The sequence below is a fragment of the Chrysemys picta genome, chromosome 22, assembly GCF_011386835.1.
Source record: "Chrysemys picta bellii isolate R12L10 chromosome 22, ASM1138683v2, whole genome shotgun sequence".
In the NCBI taxonomy this organism is placed as follows: domain Eukaryota; kingdom Metazoa; phylum Chordata; order Testudines; family Emydidae; genus Chrysemys; species Chrysemys picta.
The window spans coordinates 16,140,576-16,162,624 of NC_088812.1; the positions used below are offsets into that span (position 1 = coordinate 16,140,576).

A 22,049-nucleotide genomic window follows, 5' to 3' on the forward strand; every position below is an offset into this window, starting at 1 on the left:
AGGAGGTAGGGAGCCTTCGGGCCCGGGGAAGCCGTCCAGTTCAGTCGGAGTGCAGGGACTGGATGGCTGCGGCGTGAGGGAGCTCGCTGGCTCCCATCTGGTCCCAAGCCTCAGCCCACTTCCTCCGACAGGCCCTGTGTCAGTAACTGGCAGTGGCCAAGGGCTGAACGGGCCAGGCAAGGGGGAAAGCCTGAGCGGGGAGGGAAGGGGGAGCAGACAGCAAGGGTGGGGCCCTGACCTCGTTCCCCTTGGCCCGCTCCCGCTCCTTCTCGAAGCGCATGTACTCCCGCCGGTCCAGGATCTCCACGGAGATGCGGTAGGCGATGATGACCAGCAGCCCGATGACCACGATACCCAGGACCGAGCCCAGCACGATCATGGAGGTCTGGTCAGTGACAGCTACGAGGAGGGGAGGAAGAGCCCGGGCCTGAGTGAAGCCTGCAGCAGCACCCCCCAACCCCACCCCGGCAGCCCGCACAGCTGCACCCCCCACCCCCACCCCCAGCTCTGGGGATGCGTCTCAGGATTCTGGGGAGGTTACCTGCAGGGCTAACTCCCCCTCCCTGGTCTCACTGCCCCCCCTGCCGACCGCTTGGCCTCCCCCTTTCTGGCCCACACTGGGCCTCTCTCTCCCTGCTGCTCACCCTTCCTGGGACATAGTGCCCAGCCCCTAGCCTGCCCCATGTCACCCCCTCTACCCAAGCCCCCACCCAACCCCAACTGGTACTCATTGTCCCTGGCTCCCCCCCCCCCGCCCCCAAGCGCTCACCGTCCTTGTCTTTCACCTTCAGGGCAACTTTGCCCCCCTCCGTGCCCTCAATCAGGAAGATCAGGATCCGCTCGTCGTCCGTCTTCTCCTTGCACCACTGCTCGTTCACGGTGGCCTCGGGCACCACTGTGGCCACGGTGTGGTTGCAGGCGATGCTGCAGTTCTGGCTCAGCGGGCCCATCCTGAAGGCCTGGCAGTCGGCACAGTCCCTGCCAGTGAGACGGCTGCAGTCAGCCTCCGGGGTCCCCCCTGCTTGCACTGCCCTGTCCTGTCCACCATCCCGAGCCGGCCCCTCCCACATACACACCCCGTCTGCTCCCAGCCCCTGCCGCGCCGCCCCGCCCCAACCTGCCACCTTCTGCCAGCCCCATGGCAGCCTGACCCACCCCACCTGGCCTTAGGGCACTGACAGGCTCCCGACCGCTGCCCTTTGCTCACCGGTGCTCCTCGCAGGGGGTCCGGCAGTTCGTGCACCGGCTGCAGAGCCGGTCGAAGTAGCCCGGCTGGCACTGGCATTTGTTGCAGACGCAGCGCCCGTGCCTGCTGCACTCCACGCCGTCCTGCAGGCACGCGCGGGTGTCCAGGCTGCAGTCACAGGCGCTGCCCGTGTAACCCTCGTTGCACATGCAACTCCCACACTGGCACCGACCCTGGCCTGCGGAGGGGAGGGGGGCAGGGTGCCGTCAGCCTGGGCGAGCACCTGCTCCTGTCTGGGAGCCAATCTGGCCCCACACCCCGTCCCCTCTCTCCATCCCTCCTTCGCCTTGCACATGCCTGTCACCCCTTCACTCCTCCCTCCATTGTCCCAGTGAGGCAGGCCCTATCAAAGCTCGTAAGTCCCCCAGCACCTGCCCAGCCCATCGGTGCTGCCCTCACCTGCGCAGAGCTGCCCGTCGTGCCGCTCGCAGCTGGTGTCGTCGCACTCGCAGTGCTGCCCTCGCACGTTGCTGTTGCACTGGCACTGCCCGCACACGCACTGCCCCTTCCCGCTGCACGTGGGGCCCGTGCCGTTCCGGCCCCGGCACCCCGCCTCCAGGTCCGTGGCCTCCGCCAGCTCGCACTCACACAGCTTGCCCACGCGGCCAGGGCTGCAGCTGCAAGGTGGGGGAGGGGAGGGGTCAGGGGAACACGGGTGGGGGGGGCCTCAAACCCTTCCCCCCCCAGCCACTGGGCCAAGATGCTTGCAGCCCCACCAACCCACACACACACAGCCTAGCTGCCCCCTCCTGCCCCCTGGCTTCTGGGCTGCCCCCAGTGCTCCTCCCCAGTCAGCTGGGATGCCCCCAACTCCCTGCAGCCTGGCCCAAGACCAGCCCCCCACTAGGCCAGGCTCCCTTTCCCCCCCATCCTGCTGAGCAGTCTGTTCCCCTTTCCCTGATCTGCCTCCCCCATCCCCCTGCGCCGGTATGCCCCCTGTCCTGCCCCCTGCCCCCCAGCGTCTGGGCAGGGCTTTACCTGCAGACCCCGCAGGTGAGGGTGCCGTGGCCCCCGCTGCAGTGGGTGGCGTTGGGCTCAGGCTGGCTGCAGGGGCACTCGCACAGCGTCTGCAGCTCCACACGCACCTCCTCGGTGAAGCCCAGCACCCGCAGCGCGAAGGTGTGCGGCCCCTCCAGGCAGGCGTCGGCCTGCACCGTCACTGTGAAACTCACCTGGGGGAGACGGGCACGTGGGGGAGGGGTAAACACCCCTGCTCCGGCCACAAGGCCCAGAGCAAAGACACCCCCCGCCCCCTCCCCCACTGAGCCAGCCTGCCCGCTCCCCAGCCCCTCTTCCCCCCACCATCCCTCTGCCCCTCCCATCACTGGGTTCCCCAGACCTACTCCCCCCCAAGCCAGCCTGCCCCCTCCCCTCAGAGGGCCCTCAGCTTCCCTTCCCACACTGAGCTGCCCTGCCCCCACCCCTCTCCAGGCTCCCCATCCCCTCTCCCCCCCCCAGCCTGCCCCTTCCCTCAACGGTCTCCCCAGCCCCCTCTGCTCCCTGGGCTCCCCTAGCCCTCCTCCCCCCATTGAGCTGGCTGTCCTCTTTCCCCACTGGGACAAGCTACCCAGCCCCCCGCAGTGGGTCAGGCTGTCCTAACACTGCCCAGGAAGACCCCGGCCTCCAAGCCTGGCAGCCCAACTGAGGGACTGGGCTGGGTTGCCCTCCCGCACCCCGGGGTGTCAGGGTGGGGGAGGGGAGCCAGGCCATGGGGGCAGCTCAGCCGGGGATCCCCAGAACCTGGCAGGGGTGAAGGGGGGAGCTCACCAGCTGGTTGATGTGGACGCCGGAGCAGACCCCACCGTGGATCCCGAGGGAGTCGGTGGCGTCCTTGCAGTGCGACTTGTAGGCCACGCTCACGCCGGGCGGGAGCTGGAAGTGCTCTAGGTTCACCGTGGACGACAGGCTCTAGGGGGAGAGGGGCACAGGGGCCGTCCAGGAGCCGCAGGGGTGCGGGGGTGCGAGGCCTTGGGCGCGGGCTGCAGGACCCTCCTTGGCTCACTCACCCCGCGTGCTCCTGCAGCTTCCAGCCAGCCCACGCCCACCCTGGCTCCTACCATCCACCCAGCCCCTCCAAGCCCCCACCCACCCTCCTGGGTCCCAGGCCCCACTGCTCTGACCACTAGGCCACACCCCCACCCAGCCCCTCCACCTCCCCCCCAAGTGTCAAGGAGACCCTGCATGGGGTGCCCAGACCAGAGGGGGCCTTGCAGGGATACGCTGGTTGCTGGGGGAGGTGCTCGGAGGGTACTGGGGGGGGAGGGCCCTGCAAGGATCCCTCAAAACCTTCAGCCCCACCCCCATTACATGCCATCATCCCCTCCCCTCCCTCTCACATTGTAGGCATCAGAGATGAGCTGCACCACGTTGCTGGAATCCTCCTTCAGCTCCCCCACCACCGACTTGGGGATCAGCCTACTCAGCTCCTGGAGGGGGGTAGAGGCTGGGTGAGTGAGTGAGCCCCCCCTCCGCACCCCCAGCTCTGCCCCCAGCCTGCCCCCGCCCTCACCTGGTACACGGGCAGCGTGGAGCCAGTGACAGCGAAGATGGGCTGGATGTTAGAGGCTGAGAGCACCTGGGCCAAGTGCCCGACCGAGGGGTAATCCTGCAACGAGAGGCAGCGCCCACCGGTCACCACACAGCACCGCCAGCCCAGGGGGGCGTCCAAGCAAGAGTCGAACCCAGGAGTCCCGGCTCTGACCCCCTCCTCCCTCCCAGCACCGGGAACGGAACCCAGGGGCGGCCGGGCCTGAGGAATTAGCCGAGGCACTCAGAACCCATCGCGAGAGAGGCCATGGAGGCCGAGTGAGGTACCCAGAGAAGGGCAAACAGCCCTGGGCTTTACACGGGGAATTACAGCCCAGACAGCCTAACTTGGACCCTTGGAAAGCAACTGGCCTCAACTATGAAACAAGTGATTTGTAAGAGGAACAGCCAGCCCGGATCTTCAAGAACAAATCCACCTCAATTCCTTCTGTGCCAGAGTTGCTGGTCTAGTGGATGGGGGAAGCTGTCAACACGCCGTCGCTTGGTTTTCATACAGCTCCTCACACAGTCGCACATGCACACTAGGGAGATGGTGGGCGACGTGAAATTACTATAAGGTGGGTGTACAAGCCCGGCCTCCAACGGTAGCTCTGGATGGCTTGCCGTCAAACAGGGAGGGCAAAGCTGCGGGGGTCCCGCAGGGGTAAGTCCTGGGTCCAGTACTAGTCAATATTTTCACTAGTGCCTTGGCTAAGGGAGTGGAGAGGCGGCGTATGAGATTTGCAGCTGACACCACGCTGGGAGGGGTGGCAAGCACTTTGGAGGACAGGATTCGAATTCAACATGACCTTGACACATGGGAGGACGGGTCTGAAATCAACAAGAGGCAATTCAGTAAAGACAAGTGCAAAGCGCTTTGCTTAGGAAGGAAACATCAAATGCGCGAATCCAACCGGGATGGGGAGTCGCTGCTGAAAATTAATGTGGGGGTTAGCAGGGGGTCACGAACTCAATACGAGTCAGCTGCGAAAAAGGCTAAGACCATTCTGAGTGTAGTAAGAGGCACCTTAGTTCCCACTGCTGAAACCACTAGCCGACACTCCCTTCCCAGACCCAGGCATAGAAGCCTGGCATCTGGGCAGCCGTTCCTGGGCTCCGACTGCACCCCTCTCTTTTACAGGGCATGCGCATTTGCCCCCGTCCTCGTCCTAGCCTCCCCCAGCTGGGTGCAGGGTGCTGCAGGGACCGTTCCGATTGCCCCCCGAGGGGCACCGAACAGGGCGGGACCTACGTAGATGTGGCTCTTGCTGTAGAGGCCGTCAGTGTCGAGGTGGCACTGGTTGTCATTCGGGAGGTAGATGCCACCCAGCTTGCCATCCCCCGCCGTGTGGAAGACGTCATCTGACGTGAAGACCAGCAGACGTGTCACGTTCCGCCAGCCAATTTGCTCCTGGTGGGGCGGGGAATGGGGGGGGGGGGGTGAGCAGGTACAGTGGCCACCCACTGGTCCCTCCAGCCTGCACGCCCCCTGCAGCTACCCAGACCCCTGCCCCGGTATGCTCCCCATCCGTCTGCCCCCATCCGTCTGCCCTGATCCGCCCCCCATCCCCCTGCCCCCATCCCCCTGCCCTGATCTGCCCCCGCATCCATCTGCTCCCATCCCCCTGCCCCAGTATGCTCCCCATCCGTCTGCCCCCATCCGTCTGCCCTGATCTGCCCACGCATTCGTCTGCCCCCATCCCCCTGCCCCGGTATGCCCCCCATCCGTCTGCTCCCATCCCCCTGCCCTGATCCGCCCCCCATCCGTCTGCCCCCATCCCCCTGCCCTGATCTGCCCCCGCATCCGTCTGCCCCCATCCCCCTGCGCCGGTATGCTCCCTGTCCTGCCCGCCCCCCCTCAGCATCTGGGCAGGGCTTTACCTGCTGACCCCGCAGAAGTGGGCACTTTTTCTCACACACCCCTTGGAGCCATGTACACCTGCACACCCACGTGCGCACGCACAGACTTGTGAGTGCCTGCCCCCCCACCGCTATGCACATCCTCTTATGTGCACTCACAGAACCCGTGCGTGCACACCCCCCATGTGCACAGTCACCCTTTGAGCACACATGTGCACGTGCACACAGAGCCAATCACACGTGTGCACTCACACCCAGCCACGCGCACACCGACATTAATGCACACCCTGGCATCAGTGCACACATACACACCCGTGTGTGCATGTGTGTGTGTGTGCGCACGCACACCCAGAGACAGACACACACACTCCCTGGCAGTGAAGTGCATGTTCCCACCCATTTGCACACACAGAGTCATGCACACCTCCTGGCAGTGATGTGTATGTACACACCCGTTTGCACACTTGTGCACTCACATAGCCGTGCACATACTGGGAGCCAATGAAAAGGCAGGGAATGCCCAACAACTGGACGCCCCCTCCCCAACACACGTCCCCCCACCACCACCCAGAGTCTGTGGCTACTGCCCCCACCTACACCCAGCCCCCCCCCAGCGGCTCACCTCACACACAGCCGCCTGCATGATGGCATCGAAGCCGCCCTCAGGCGAGTCCAGGTTGCCCGAGATGCGCTGCTGGCTCACGCGGCTCTCGAACTCGCTGGCGTTGTCGGTGAGCGGCAGCACGTGGCGGAAGCTCACGGGCGAGTCACACTGCTCGTAGCGGTCGGGGCAGGGGTTCCGCAGCTTGGCGGGCACCGTGCTGACGTAGGGCAGGACCGTCTTGTCCACGAAGGAGCCGAAGCCTGACGGGGCAGAGGCGGTGCTGGGTTCAGGCGCCAGCCCCACAGTCGCCACAGGGGGACCCCATCCTTGCCAGATGGACCCCAGTCCCCCTCCCTCCCCTGAAGCCCTCATCCTCCTCCCCTCCTAGGGTGAGGTATGGAACCCAGGAGTCCGGGCTCCCAGCCCCTCCCTGCTCTAACCACTAGATTCCCCTCTCAGAACCAGGAATGGAACCCAGGAGTCTGGGCTCCCAGCCTTGTCTGCTCTAACCATTAGACCCACCATCCCCCACCCTGTACCATCTGCCCTTCCTTCGCCCACTGCTGCCCTCAAGCCCCATGGAGCTATGATTATGGGGCCAGGTTCCCACAGCTCGTGGCTCCATCTGCGCTCCATGGGGAGGAGCAAAGCGTGAGGAAGGGGTGGGGGGGATATCACCCCACAGGGGGGCGGGGCAGAGTCTGAGGAGAGCCGGGTGATATCACCCCATGGGGGGGGCAAAGCATGAGGAGCATGGGGGAGGGCATTGCCCCTCGAGGGGTTGGGGGGGTGGAGCATGAGGAGAATGGGGGGCATCGCCCCATGGGGGGCTGGGCGGTGGAGCACAAGGAGAGCAGGGGGGCATTGCCCCTCTGGGGCGTGCTGCCTCGTACCAATCTTCACTGACTTGGTGATGTTCCTGAGTGCAGCCAGCAGGTCATTGCCGAGCTTCTTGATGTTCTCCAGGTCGTCCTTCATGGAGTAGGACAGGTCCATCAGGTAGTAGACGTCCACGGGGTAGCCCTCGGCCCGCTTGAACCGCACCGAGAAGCTGTGCTGCTCTCCTAGGGAGTGCGGGGGGGGGGGGGAGCCAAGGACCTGGCTCAGCAGGGAATCATGCTGCAAGGCCAGGGGCTTGGGGGGAGACCCTTCATCCACCCTCCATCCATCCCCCACCCCTTCATCCACCTCCATCCAGCCATCCACCTACCTACCACCTCCTCCCCATCCTCCCGCCCATCCATCCACATACCCATCCATCCCTCCATCCATCCCCCACCCCTTCATCCCTTCATCCCCCCATCCCCCCACCTTCCACCCCTCCCCATCCCCCCACCTATCCATCCCCCCCTAACCATCCACCTACCTCCCACCTCCTCCCCATCCTCCCATCCACCTACCCATCCAGCCACCTCCCACCTCCTCCCCATCCTCCCATCCATCCATCCACCCACCCCACCCCTCCATCCCTCCTCTCCTCTCCTCCACCCCTCTATCCACCAACCCACTCCTCCACCCATCCATCCGCCCCACCCCCCTACCTACCCATCACCCCCTCCATCCATCCATCCATCCACCACCCCTCTATCCACCCATCTATCCACCCTCTATCCATCCCCCACCCCTTCATCCACCTCCATCCAGCCATCCACCTACCTAACACCCATCCATCCACGTACCCATCCATCCCTCCATCCATCCCCCACCCCTTCATCCCCCCATCCCCCCACCTTCCACCCCTCCCCATCCCCCCACCTATCCATCCCCCCCAACCATCCACCTACCTCCCACCTCCTCCCCATCCTCCCATCCACCTACCCATCCAGCCACCTCCCACCTCCTCCCCATCCTCCCATCCATCCATCCACCCACCCCACCCCTCCATCCCTCCTCTCCTCTCCTCCACCCCTCTATCCACCAACCCACTCCTCCACCCATCCATCCGCCCCACCCCTCTACCTACCCATCACCCCCTCCATCCATCCATCCATCTATCCACCCTCCATCCATCCCCCACCCCTTCATCCACCTCCATCCAGCCATCCACCTACCTACCACCTCCTCCCCATCCTCCCGCCCATCCATCCACATACCCATCCATCCCTCCATCCATCCCCCACCCCTTCATCCACCTCCATCCAGCCATCCACCTACCTACCACCTCCTCCCCATCCTCCCGCCCATCCATCCACATACCCATCCATCCCTCCATCCATCCCCCACCCCTTCATCCACCTCCATCCAGCCATCCACCTACCTACCACCTCCTCCCCATCCTCCCGCCCATCCATCCACATACCCATCCATCCCCCACCCCTTCATCCCCCCATCCCCCCACCTTCCACCCCTCCCCATCCCCCCACCTATCCATCCCCCCCAGCCATCCACCTACCTCCCACCTCCTCCCCATCCTCCCATCCACCTACCCATCCAGCCACCTCCCACCTCCTCCCCATCCTCCCATCCATCCATCCACCCACCCCATCCCTCCATCCATCCACTCCTCTCCTCCACCCCTCTATCCACCAACCCACTCCTCCACCCATCCATCCGCCCCACCCCTCTACCTACCCATCACCCTCTCCATCCATCCATCCATCCATCCATCACCCCTCTATCCACCCATCTATCCATCCCCATCCATCCCCCTCTATCCAGCCATGTACCCTCCATTCCCATCCACCAACCCATCTACCCACCCACCTCTCTAGTCACCCACCCAGCCCCCTTCATGCCCCTACCCACTCATCCACCCACCCCCATACATACCCCTCTGTCTCCCCACCCACCCCATACATACCTGTCCATCCATCCCCTCGATCTATCCATCCATCCCACATCCCACTGTCTCTCCCTACCTCCCCAGCGCTTGTATTTCTAGGCCCACGCCCTCTGCCTCAGCATCAGCAGCCCCAGGCAGGGGATTTGGGAGGCCGGAGAAGACCCAGCTCCCCAGCTGGGCCCCAGCACCGCGCTTCCCCCCAGCCTGGCCTGGGGCCCGGTTCCAACCACAAGCCTCCCCCCTCCACTGGGACCCACCAGGTCGGAGCCACAGGGCGATCTTTTGGGGTGCCAGCTGGGTCACTGTCTCCTGCTCGGCGCTGTCGCTCAGGGGCGCGTCCTCCAGGACTTGGTGCCGGCCCCGGGGCTCAACCACCTCCTCCAGGGCACAGCCGCGCCGGAGCAGCTCCTCCCGCGTGGCACAGCGCGTGGCATCCGACTCGCCCGTCTTGGTGAAGTCCTGGAGGGGGGAGGGGGAGTCAGCCCACGAGCGTGAGCAGCCGGGGGGCACCTCCCCCCAATTCTGTTCCCCCCAACATGCTGTCCCCCCCCCCGAGATCCCTTCCCATCCCCATGGGCCAACACCACCCAGGGCACCTGCTGGGTAAGCCCAGCTCGCTCGCCCACCCTGGGGCCCACTGGCAGAGCAGCGGGGGGCACCCGCCTGATGCTTTTCCCTAGCAGGGGGTGATCCCCATGGTCAGTTCCAAGCCCCTGGGGATGGGGTGCTATCAGGAGACCCCCCCGCACTGCTCGCCACCCCTTCCCCCCCCCCGGGACGTGCAAGACGTGCTGCTAACGTCGATTATCTCATCTGTTTCTCATTGATGGTTTCCTGTTGCAGAGGGTGACAAACCGCAGCGTGAGCAGTGGAGGATGGGACGTCTGGGGGTTGGGGGGCTTTCACCATTACGCCCCCCCAAGCCCTTCGCAAGTGGCCCCCACAGACACAGCTGGACTGGGTCCCCCCATCCCTCCGCACATTCCTCATCCCCCTGAGCTATGGGAATGCTCCCCCGGCCAGCACTGGTAGTAGGTCTTTTATCCTCTCTGTTGTACTGACCATCTCTCCAAGCAGTTACACCGGTGCACAGCCCAGCTGCAAGGCTGAGAGGCATGGGTGTAGAAGGAGGCGGGCAGGGGGGACTGAGAGCCGTTCCTGCCACCCCACCCCAGGGAGGGGCCACTGGGGTTTCACACTGCCCCCTCTCAAGTCTGGCAATAGGAGCCTTAATCCTGCATGGGTGTGACCCCCTGCAAGGGGAGCTGGTGGGCAAGGCGAGGGACAGTCCCCCATTCCCATCCTCGCCAGCAGCTCCTGCACTCAGCCCAGCCCAGCCCAGCCCAGCCCAGCCGTGCCCGGGGGTTGGGGGGGGGGGAAAGGAAGGGCTTGGTCTGCTTGGCCCCGTGGCTGGTGCCCATGGTTGTCTGTGCCAGGAGGCAGAGGGACCCACGGGGATACATACTCCATGGGCACAGCCCAGGCTGCACAGACAGCTGGGAATCCCCCCCCCCACCCCAGACCCCGTGGTACTAGCTCCTGAGAGGGCAAAGCCGCCGGTTTCACTGCAGGACAGAGCAGCACCAAACCGAACAACCACAATAGGGGCTTGGGAGGCAGGACGCCTGGGTTCTATCCCCAGCTCAGGGAGGTGAATGGGTCTGGTGGGTTACAGCAGGAGGGGCTGGGACCCAGGACTCCAGGCTTCTATCCCCCGGCTCGGGGAGGTTCTAGTGGGTTACCATGGGGGGGGGGGGGTTTAGAGGCAGGACACCTGGCTTCTATCCTCAGCTCAGGGAGGGGAATAGGTCTGGTGGGGTGGGGTGGATTTTCCCAGTTCTGCCACTGTCACTGTGTGGACCCCACCAAGTCACCCCCTGTGCCTCAGTTTCCCCCACACGCATTCTCCCCCCGGGTGCCTGGCTGTGTTGTCTGCGCTGCACCTCGAGCCCCTCAGCCGGAAGGGGCGAGAGATGGGGCTGGTGCTATTAAGTTACATGACCCCCTCGCGCTCTGAGATTCCCCCGCCCCCGCCCCCCAGGCTTCCTGCCTTGCTGGGTGGCAGGATGTGGTGAGCTGCTGTCACACACCACCTGGGACCCCCCAGCTGGAATAACGCACCAGAGAGGATTTCCGCATGGGGGGCCCTACCTGGGGGCGGGGCCAGCTGGACACAGATTGCACGGCTCCCCGGCATGTGGGGTAATGTGCTGTCTGCATGGGTTCTGACCACGGGGGGCAGGCACCCAAGAGGGGAATGTTGGAGATTCATCTCCAGGCCCCCCGTACGACCCCAAAACCCCACAGCGCTAAGGGGTGCCTGTGCCAGATAGGGCCAGGGCCGGGAGAGCAGGTGGGGCTGTGGGTCGGGACTGAGGGGCACCAGCAGAGGGGGTGTGGGGGGAGCCCAGGGCTGGGATAGCAGGGGGCTGTGGGTCGGGATTGAGGGGCACCGGCAGAGGGAGTGTGGGGGGAGCCCAGGGCTGGGATAGCAGGTGGGGCTGTGGGTCGGGATTGAGGGGCACTGGCAGAGGGGATGTGGGGGGGGAGCTCAGGGCTGGGATAGCAGGTGGGGCTGCGCGGCGGGATTGAGGGGCACTGGCAGAGGGGATGTGGGGGGGGAGCTCAGGGCTGGGAGAGCAGGTGGGGCTGCGCGGCGGGATTGAGGGGCACCGGCAGAGCGGGCTGGGATAGGAGGGGGCTGTGGATCGGGATTGAGGGGCAACGGCAGAGCTGTGGGGGGAGCCCAGGGCTGGGATAGGAGGGGGCTGCGCGGCGGGATTGAGGGGCACTGGCAGAGGGGATGTGGGGGGGGGAGCTCAGGGCTGGGATAGCAGGTGGGGCTGCGCGGCGGGATTGAGGGGCACCGGCAGAGCGGGCTGGGATAGGAGGGGGCTGTGGGTCGGGAGTGAGGGGCACCGGCAGAGCTGTGGGGGGAGCCCAGGGCTGGGATAGGAGGGGGCTGCGTGGCGGGATTGAGGGGCACCGGCAGAGCTGTGGGGGGAGCCCAGGGCTGGGATAGGAGGGGGCTGCGTGGCGGGATTGAGGGGCACCGGCAGAGCTGTGAGGGGAGCCCAGGGCTGGGATAGGAGGGGGCTGCGTGGCGGGATTGAGGGGCACCGGCAGAGCTGTGAGGGGAGCCCAGGGCTGGGATAGGAGGGGTCTGCGTGGCGGGATTGAGGGGCACCGGCAGAGCTGTGAGGGGAGCCCAGGGCTGGGATAGGAGGGGTCTGCGTGGCGGGATTGAGGGGCACCGGCAGAGCTGTGGGGGGAGCCCAGGGCTGGGATAGGAAGGGAGTTGCGCGGCGGGATTGAGGGGCACCGGCAGAGCTGGGGGTGGGGGAGAGTTGAGTCTGCGTGACTCAGCTTGTTATTTTCACAAACACCAGGTTCGTGAGAAGCCAGAGGAAGAACAGGAAAAGGTCGAGGGTGAATCAGAGGCCACGGCTGGGATGAGAAGTCACTTCTGTCTGACAGCCCGGCTGAGGGGCATCGGCAGAGGTGGGGGGAACCCAGGGCTGAGACAGCAGGTGGGGCTGCGGGTCGGGATTGAGGGGCACTGGCAGAAGGGGTGTGGGGGAGCTCAGGGCTGGGATAACAGGTGGGGCTGTGGGTCGGGATTGAGGGGCACTGGCAGAAGGGGTGTGGGGGAGCCCAGGGCTGAGATAGCAGGTGGGGCAGCGGGTCAGGATTGAAGGGCACCGGCAGAGGGGGTGTGGGGGAGCCCAGGGCTGGGACAGCAGGTGGGGCTGCAGGTCGGGACTGAGGGGCACTGGCAGAGGGGGTGTGGGGGGAGCTCAGGGCTGGGACAGCAGGTGGGGCTGCAGGTCGGGATTGAGGGGCACTGGCAGAGGGGGTGTGGGGGAGCTCAGGGCTGGGACAGCAGGTGGGGCTGCAGGTCGGGATTGAGGGGCACTGGCAGAGGGGGTGTGGGGGAGCTCAGGGCTGGGACAGCAGGTGGGGCTGCAGGTCGGGACTGAGGGGCACTAGCAGAGGGGGTGTGGGGGAGCTCAGGGCTGGGATAGCAGGGGCAGCGGGTCGGGATTGAGGGGCACTGGCGTAGCTAGGTGTGGGGGGATCCCAGGGCTGGGGGCAGGGCCGCCCAGAGGGGGGGCAAGTGGGGCAATTTGCCCCAAGCCCCGGGCCCCGCAGGGGCCCCCATGAGAATGTCAGAGGCTCCCCTCCGCCTCCACCTTCCCCCATCCCCTGGCGCCTCAGCGCGTCGTGTCCAGGAGCGGCCCTGGACAGCGCTGCAGCGTGGCCTGAGCTCCTCCCGCTCAGAGCCGCGTGGTAAGGGGGCAGGGCTGCGAGCTCGGGGCCGAGCGGCGGGAGCTCAGGTCCCGTGGAGCCAGGCCACTGCAGCGCTGTCCAGGGCCGCTCCTGGACGCGGCGCGCTGAGGCTCCGGGAGAGGGGGGAGGCAGGAGTAAGCAGCATGGTAAACCCCTCTGAGCCGGACACCCCCCTGACCCCACCCCCTCGCCGCCCTGACCCCCAGCTCCGAGCCCAGCCCCTCTGAGCCGGACACCCCCCTGACCCCACCCCCCTGCCGCCCTGACCCCCAGCTCCGAGCCCAGCCCCTCTGAGCCGGACACCCCCCTGACCCCACTCCTCGCACAGCCCTGACCCCATCTCCGAGCCCAGCCCCTCTGAGCCAGACACCCCCCTGCACCCCACCCCCCCACCGCCCTGACCCCCAGCTCCGAGCCCAGCCCCTCTGAGCTAGACACCCCCCTGACCCCACTCCTCCCACAGCCCTGACCCCCAGCTCCGAGCCCAGCCCCTCTGAGCTGGACACTCCCCTGACCCCACCCCCCGCCGCCCTGACCCCCAGCTCCGAGCCCAGCCCCTCTGAGCCGGACACCCCCCGACCCCCACCCCCCCGCCACCCTGACCCCCAGCTCCGAGCCCAGCCCCTCTGAGCCGGACACCCCCCTGACCCCACTCCTCGCACAGCCCTGACCCCCATCTCCGAGCCCAGCCCCTCTGAGCTGGACACCCCCCTGACCCCCACTCCCCCCACAGCCCTGACCCCTAGCTCCGAGCCCAGCCCCTCTGAGCTGGGCACCCCCTGACCCCATTCCCCCACAGCCCCTGACCCCATTCTCTGAGCCCAGCCCCTCTGAACCGGACACCCCCGACCCCATCCCACCCCAGCCCTGACCCCCAGCTTCTGAGCCCAGCCCTCTCTGAGCTGGGCACCCCCCCGACCCAGAGCCCAGCTCCCCACCCAGCCCTGGGCAACAGTAGCGCCACCCCCAGGCAGCGACAGCCCATTGGCACCAACCATCACCCGTCACCCAGCGACAGCCCATTATGTAATTGGCAAATGTATACAATTTTTACATTATACATTACACATTACAGCTTTTAATGTTTTTAATAATGATATTTCATGTATTTGCAAATGATTAAAAATTAATTGTTGAATGTCTTTCACTGCTTATTTTTGACAGTTCCAAATACGTGTTACTATAGTATTGCAACTTTTTTTTATGGAAGGGGTCCCCGAAATTCCTTTGCCCCAGGCCCCCTGCATCCTCTGGGCGGCCCTGGCTGGGGGTCGGGGCTGAGGGGCTCTGGTGGAGCTGGGGCCTGTTCCCTGGCCCAGGGGGTAGTGGCATCCGGCTGGAGCAGACGACTGGGGCTGGCAGCATCCTGGGGTCCCTGTTCTGGTGTGGGTGGACCTCGGGCCAAGGGGGAGTGGGCCTGGGGCTCAGAATGGGGCTGGCTGGGAGGTGGGAGGGGAGATCCTTAGGGCTGAGCGCAGAGATGGGGAGAGGAGCCCCCCAGAGAGGAGGTGCTGTGGGAGGAGAGCCCAACCCCCTGCACAGAACATCCCAGGGCCCCCAAGGGCAGCGGGATCCCTCCTACGCTGACCCAGCCCCTGGCCCCAGCTGGACTCCCCGGGGGCGGGGGTGGCCATGGGGCTGCTCAGTGAGCCGGCTCTGCTCTCAGCTGGGGGGATCCCCTCACTTGTGTTCCCGCCCCCCAGCACCCACGGGCACTTACCAGCGCTTTGCACCAGGCGCAGCTGGGCTGGGAGCGGATGCAGTCGTGACAGGAGGCGCGGGGCCGGCAGGAGCCTTCAGGGAACCGGGGAGACCGTCAGAGTGACCCCGACCGCAAGGTATAGCACAGCCCGCAGCGCCCCCACTGTGCAGACCCCCTCCCCACCGCTCAGCCTCCCCCATCACTCCCATTCCCCAGACATGCATTGCCCCGCAGCCAGGCACTCAGGAGCCAACCCTGCCATGGCAAAAGCCTTGACTAGGAGTGAAGCCAGGTTGGACTGGGCCATGCTTGGGGGGAGGGGAGGGAAGCAGGGCAGGGCTGAGGGGGGCAGAGCTGGTGGGATGCTTGGAGGGCAGGACTGGGCGGGTGTGCTGGGGGGCATGGCAGAGCTGGGGGGAGGCTTGGAGGGCAGGGCTGGGCGGCTGGGCTCGGGGGCAGGCTGGGATAAAGGGCGGGGCTGGGGGTCAGGACAGGGCTGGGCAAGCCCTGCTGTGGTGCCCCAGGGGGGCAGCGGGTGGGTTCCACTCAGCCAGAGGCTTCTCCCGGACCTCATCGATGGGGCCCCACAATGGACACAGGCCAGGGCCCCCCACACGCTGCCCCTGGATGAAGTGACACCCCCAGTCCCTGACCCAGCACCCACGGGTGTCTCACCCACTGCAGGGCCCAGACAAACCAGAGAGAAGTCTCCTGCCACCCCACCCCCACCCCCTGCCCCCCGACACTCCCATCTCCTCCCCTTACCTGCTTCCAGCGTCTTCTCTCCCTGCCCCACCGCCAGCAGGAGGGCCAGCCCCACCACCAGCCCGGTGCCCTTCATGGCCTGGCAGGGAGAGGGAAGATGGTTAGAGGTGGGGGGGGCAGCTGTCCCGTCAAACCCCCCCCCAATTCCCCTCAGGCCTGATGCTGTCTGCCCCCCCCCCCCCCGCCCGCTGCAGGCAGAGGTGTCTCCTGCCCAGAGCCAGGCACTGAACTCTCCCCTCGCTGCTGTGGGGAAGTGAAAGTGCTGAGCAGGGGGGGCACGGCCTGGCCCCCACCCTGGCCTGGGGAGTTTCACTTCTCCCCCACCCCCCACCCCACATCTGGATTCCTACAACCGCTCCCTGCGGCCAGGCAGCTCCAGGATGGGGCCCATTCCATAGAGGGGCTCAGCTCTGGGCAGCGCCCACAGGGAACAACAGAGAACCCCCCCCACACACACTGGGAATACTGGAGAAACCCCCCCCCCAACCCCCGCCCCAGGAACAATGGAAAATCCCAACCCTGTGTTGGTGCAGATGGAGGGAGGGACACAGGATGCAGTGTGGTAAATTGGCCTCCTCCCTACATACCCACACGACACGCCCACACGCACCCAGGCCCCTCACGCACATGCCCAGCAGACAGCGGGACGCACGCACACACACACAGTACACACGTGTACCCAGGCCCCTCACACACCCTCCCTGTACACACCCAGACACATTCACACACGCACGCACACACACACAGACATGCACACACACACTGCATGTGCAGCCAGGCCCCTCACATACAAACCCTGCACACACCCAGACAAAACACACACCTTACACACCCTCCCTGTACGTTACACACACACACACACACACACACACACACACACACTGCATGTGCAGCCAGGCCCCTCACACACTTGCCCTGCACACACCCAGACATAACACACACTCACTCACACACACACGCACAACACGTGTACCCAGGCCCCTTACACACCCTCCCTGTACACACCCACACAGACATACACACACACACACACACTGCATGTGCAGCCAGGCCCCTCACACACCTGCCCTGCACACACCCAGACAAAACACACACTCACTCACACACACACGCCCAACATGTGTACCCAGGCCCCTTCCACACCCTCCCTGTACACACCCACACAGACATACACACACACACACTACACGTGCAGCCAGGCCCCTCACACACACACCCTTCCCACACTGACACACACACTCGCTGGCAACCCTGCAGCAGTAGCTGTGGTGTTTGGGAGGGAGGGAGCTGGCCCAGTGCAGACGGGGCCCAGGGGCTCTCACCTCCATGGAGCTGGTTGGGGTCACCGCAGGGGGCTGTGGGGACAGGGGCCGACCATGCCCAAACCCCGCCGCTATTGCTGCAGTGAAGACACAGGCTCAAACCCATGCCCCCACCTGCCCAGCTACGCACCACCGTGGCGATTCCCTACATGCCCTCTCATGCAATCTGTGACCACATCAGCGCAGGCATCCCCCCGTGCCCCCGACGTTTTGACGCTTCCTTCCCACCTGAGGGGTATGAGCAGAGGCGGCCCAGAGTCGGGCTGCAGGCACAGCCCTGCCCACAGCCTCCCCCCTGCTCCCCACCACGCCAGGTGCCTGTCAGAGCCAGGAGCTGTGGTTAGCGCGCAGGTTTCACCCAACTTTCCCTCCACATGAGATCACGGCGGAGCGGAAGCAGGTGGTCAAAGCACATGACTGGACCCAGGACTCCTGGGTTCTGTTCCCAACTCCGCCGCTGAATCACTGGGCACGGCCTTACTCTGTGCCTCGGTTTCCCCCCCCTGCCCTGTGGGGATTTGGAGCTAGACAAGAATGAATCCAGCCTCCCTCCCCCTCCCTGGGATGCAGGGGGCGAGGAACAGGAAGTTGACTGGTTTCGCAGACGCAGAATGCGTCCGTTGCCAAGCCAGGAGGAGAACCCAGGAGTCCTGACACTCAGCCCTGCCCCCGCTGCTCTAACCACCAGACACCACTCCCCTCCCAGAGCTGAGAATAGAACCCAGGAGTCCTGACACCCAGCCCCTCCCTGTTCTACCCTCCCAGTTAGGAAATTGCATCTTATTGCAACTGTAGCTGCTAGCCACTGGATCTTACAGATTCAGCGATTCGGGACCGTTTGGATCCGCTAATCTGCCCCCAGCTCATTCCGAGAGCCGATCCCTTAAAAGAACATGCCCCGGCCTGGTTTTAAAAGGCGGCTTCCTTTGGCAGCGAGGCGGAGAGAAGCCTCCAGCCCTCAGCCCTCGCTGCAGCGTCTCAGTACCAGACCCACAGCTCAGCTCCCTCTCAGCCTTCTCTCCCATTCAGCCCCTCATCAAAAGCCATCTTTGCCAGCCCCTGGATCAGTGTATTGAACTCTCTCCACCCCGTGCAGCGTGGCGCCCGGCACTGGCCGCAGGATTCCAGTAGCCGGGCGCGGAGGTGCGAGCATGTCCCTACGTCTCCCTACCAGTCCCCTTCGACACCCCGGACCGCACTGACCCTTTTTGCCATGGCGTCGTGCTGGGAGCTCACACTGGAGTGATTATCTACAGACAGAGCCCCCGGCCTGGAGGCATTCACCTGGGCGCCCGGCGCTCACCTTGCCTGGCATTCGCCTGGGTTATAGGGCGTGTGGTTGCACTGGGAGCATTTAACCAGGCCACGACAGCAGCCCATCAGGCCCAGTATTGACTCCCCCGCAAAGCTCTCGCCGCACCAGTTTGGCTCACTGCTAGGCCCTCAGCTGCAGAGTGACACTTCCTCGTTACAACCAGCCGGCCGCTGGGGCTGATCCTGCTGCCATGGGGACCAAACTTCCCGGTGGGGATGGAAGGGGAGAGGGGTCTAGGGATGGAAGGGGAGAGGGGTCTAGTGGATAGAGCGAGGGGCTGGGACTCAGGTCTCCTGGGTTCCTTCCCCAGTTTGGGGAGGAGAGTGGGGTGTAGGGAGTTAGAGCTGAGAGTCAGGACTCCTGGGTTCTCCTCCTAGCTCTGGGAGGGGAGTGGGGTGTAGGGAGTTAGAGCTGGGAGTCAGGACTCCTGGGTTCCATCCCTGGCTCTGGGTGGGGGTGGGGTCCAATCGGTTAGAGCTGGGGAGGAGTGGGGGGGAAGTTGGGAGCCAGGGCTCTTGTAAGTCTACAAATCGGAAATAACAAAAACTCAGTGACAAACAACAACTTCGATGCTCCAGCCCACAGCGTGACAGGAGGCTAGCAACGCCCTGGGAAAGGGCCCCTGGCTTCAAGGGAACAAATTTCCAACCCTGCTGAGAGCCCCCTGGCCCAACCCACCGGGCACTGAACCGGACACGACCAGAGCTAAAAGACAAGATGCTCCAGAGGGAGCGAAAAACCCAAAACTCACTGGTTAGAGGCTGCAACAACTCATCTGCGGTTCAGGCAGCGGGCGGGGAGTCTGATATCACACGCCCCAGTGGGGTACAACACCCAAACTGCACCCTAGGGCATGACACAAAGGCCCAGACGTCCACATGAGCGTGCACCAACGTGGGACATTGTCCGCATTTTTCCATGAAAGAATAAAGGTTTGGATTGACTCTCCCTGGTTTTTAAGCCTCTGGGCCGATCCACACACAGGCGCGGCAGCAAAAGGGGCGAATTCAAAGCGACTCTGCCGTTTCGGGGTGTGGGTGCTCCCCTTCAGAATCAGAGCACTAAAGCTGGTGGAGTGAAAGGCAGTTTGTTCCTGACCTGAGCTCGGGTCGGTCTGGGTACAGGCCTTCCCACCCAGACTAGCCTGGAAATAATGGAACTGCTTTGAATTTACACTAGACCAGATCAGAATGAGCATCACAGATTTCCCCTCCTGAGGCCGGAGGTCTCTGGGGTGTGAATTGACTCAGCTGGGAACCGAAGGCTGAGAAACCTGAAATTTAACACAGAACGCTTTTCTCCACCGCGTTCATTGGGTGTTGGAGTTTCATAGGGGCGAAAAGACAGCTAAGGGTTTTAAACGAGCGAATACAAATCTCTCCCCGCTCAGCATTTGCAGTCAGTGTCTGAGCCCATCTGTCCACCAGCTCCCTAGTCTGCCTTAGCGTTTCCCAGGGGAGAAAAACATTGACCTTTCTAACATGAAAACGAACAGCAAGGCCAGTTCTGCCTCTCACAGCCCCTCCCCAGATCTTGCACATTCAATATCAAGCTAAAAGCCCGTTGCTGGTCACCTTTCTATGGGCCTCACAGCATGGCAGTGCTGGGGTGGGGGTGGGGGGTGGGGTCAAAGCCTTTGGGTCACACAGGTTCTTGGAGGAGGTTCTGTATCCTGAGTGCATGGGGATCTGTCTGCCCTGGGACCTCCCAGCGTCGTGCGCCGGACCCGGGTAAGACAGGGCTTGGCACAGCAGTGCACACCCATGTGCAAAGCCCGCTTTGCACTAGTGCAATGCCTGCACGCTGAGAGTTTTCCCTGGTGCAGCGACATGAATGGACAGAGAATGGAGCTGGCGGGGGGCAAATCCGAGCTCCTCTCCCCCGAGTGGGGAAATATCACCCCAGCCCCTGGGGCAAACTGGAGAGGATTTAGCAAGCTCCCAGGGAGCGGGAGTTGAGGCCGATTTTGCTCCAGCCCTGGCTTTAGCTCAGCCGATGCAGGGCTGGCTGGTGGGACATCCCAGGCCTCTGCTCTGGAGTCAGGTTAGTCCAGCTCAACGGGCCTTGGAATCTACGCTCAACCTCCGTCCCGTGGGGACTCAGCTCCCAGACCTCAGGGGCGCCCACCCCAGCCCCAGCTGCAGCGGGTCCCCAGCCTCGTTACTTTCTGATGCCAAGTGCAACGGCTGACTCCGGTGGCAGAGCACAAAGCTGGGTGGAGACCCCTGCCCCGCGGACAAGTGCTGGGAGACACCCCCCCTCCCTGGCCCGGGGGGGGGGGAATCCCAGCTGTGCTTGCAAAGCAGCACGGGGGGGCTCTGGATACTAAGGAGATGAGTGCATTAGATAAGAAAGAAAGAAAGAAAGAAAGAAAGAAAGAAAGAAAGAAAGAAAGAAGGGGTGTATATTGGGATGGATTGGTGGAGAAAGAAAGGTAGAAAGAGATAGATAGAAGATACAAAAAGAGAAAGCTAGATTCGTTCTGTGAAAGAAAGAGGCGTTCACCTTTCATGCTCTCACTGTATAAGAGCGAGGGAACATTGGAGGTTTGCAAATGGGAGAATTTTGTCCGTACGGGGAACCTGCACCGGGACACGGTGCGGGATGGAACGTGCCGGGGTTCAGAACCCACCTCGTAGCCGCTGGGTCCAGGCTGTCAGATCTGGGCCACTGGACACAGATCAGCCTCACGCCGCCCCCACCCCGCTGACGCCCCCGACCTGCCCAGCCCGGGACAGTTGCTTGAGTCAGCACTAACAGCTCAGAGCCCCCAGTGCCCAGGCGGTTGGTTCCAGAAGTGGGATAGCAAACAAGGCCACTCACCGGCTGGAATGAAGCCCCCGGGAAGGTGAGATCCCAACGTCCTGGGGACCGGCCAGCCCTGGGGAGCCGTGCAGCTGCGCTAGCCCGAGTCCTTCCTCCTCAGTGGCAGCTGTGCTGTGGCTGCTATTTGCATGAATCTTTTGTGATAGGAAACCAAAGTCGAGCAGTGGAAATGGTTTAAGGTGGAGGGGGAGAGCAAGGGGGAGGGTGCCATGGGGGTTGGGTGGGGAAGCACTGGGGGAGAGAAGGAAAGAGCTGTGTGAAGATTGAAAGAAGGAGATACCGGGGCATTGCCAGGGCTGGACAGTGGGGGGGCTGTGGGGCAGGACTAAGGGGCGTCGGCAGGGTTGGGAGGGGAGCCCAGGGTTGGACAGTGGGGGGGCTGTGGGGCAGGACTGAGGGGCGTCGACAGGGCTGGGAGGGGAGCCCAGGGCTGGGCCAGTGGGGGGCTGTGGGGCAGGACTGAGGGGCGTCAGCAGGGTTGGGAGGGGAGCCCAGGGCTGGACAGTGGGGGGGCTGTGGGGCAGGACTGAGGGGCGTCGACAGGGCTGGGAGGGGAGCCCAGGGCTGGGCCAGTGGGGGGCTGTGGGGCAGGACTGAGGGGCGTTGGCAGGGCTGGGAGGGGAGCCCAGGGCTGGGCCAGTGGTCAGGACTGAGACGCATCATGCACCGTGACACCCCGGGGGACTGACCCCGCAGCCTCTGGATTCAGAAGTGAAACCCTCGGAGGGGCACCAGTACGGCAACAGCTGTCTCATGAAATTCTTCCCTGGCCCAGCCACTGGGACACTGAGCATGGGTCAGACGTGCACCA

At 64.3% G+C, this 22,049-nt stretch overlaps 1 protein-coding gene across 2 annotated transcripts in view; it reads right to left on the minus strand.

Annotated features, from left to right (window-relative positions):
* ITGB7 (integrin subunit beta 7) overlaps positions 1–21,392 on the minus strand; it is a 26,350-nt gene extending 4,958 nt beyond the window's left edge. The window contains exons 1-15 of one of the 2 annotated variants that reach the window (XM_065575990.1): positions 21,236–21,392; positions 15,776–15,854; positions 15,029–15,102; positions 9,276–9,477; positions 7,130–7,300; positions 6,255–6,496; positions 5,025–5,183; positions 3,756–3,851; positions 3,583–3,672; positions 3,014–3,154; positions 2,225–2,418; positions 1,646–1,863; positions 1,208–1,424; positions 770–978; positions 239–399 (exon numbers count right to left, since the gene is read on the minus strand). In XM_065575990.1, the coding sequence (XP_065432062.1) occupies positions 239–399; positions 770–978; positions 1,208–1,424; positions 1,646–1,863; positions 2,225–2,418; positions 3,014–3,154; positions 3,583–3,672; positions 3,756–3,851; positions 5,025–5,183; positions 6,255–6,496; positions 7,130–7,300; positions 9,276–9,477; positions 15,029–15,102; positions 15,776–15,851 (2,250 nt within the window). In that variant the 5' untranslated portion in view covers positions 15,852–15,854; positions 21,236–21,392. Of the gene's footprint in view, positions 1–238; positions 400–769; positions 979–1,207; positions 1,425–1,645; positions 1,864–2,224; positions 2,419–3,013; positions 3,155–3,582; positions 3,673–3,755; positions 3,852–5,024; positions 5,184–6,254; positions 6,497–7,129; positions 7,301–9,275; positions 9,478–15,028; positions 15,103–15,775; positions 15,855–16,293; positions 16,340–21,235 lie in introns of those variants that run through there. The other variant, XM_065575991.1, reaches the window with a different exon arrangement.
* Positions 21,393–22,049: the final 657 nt, after the last annotated feature.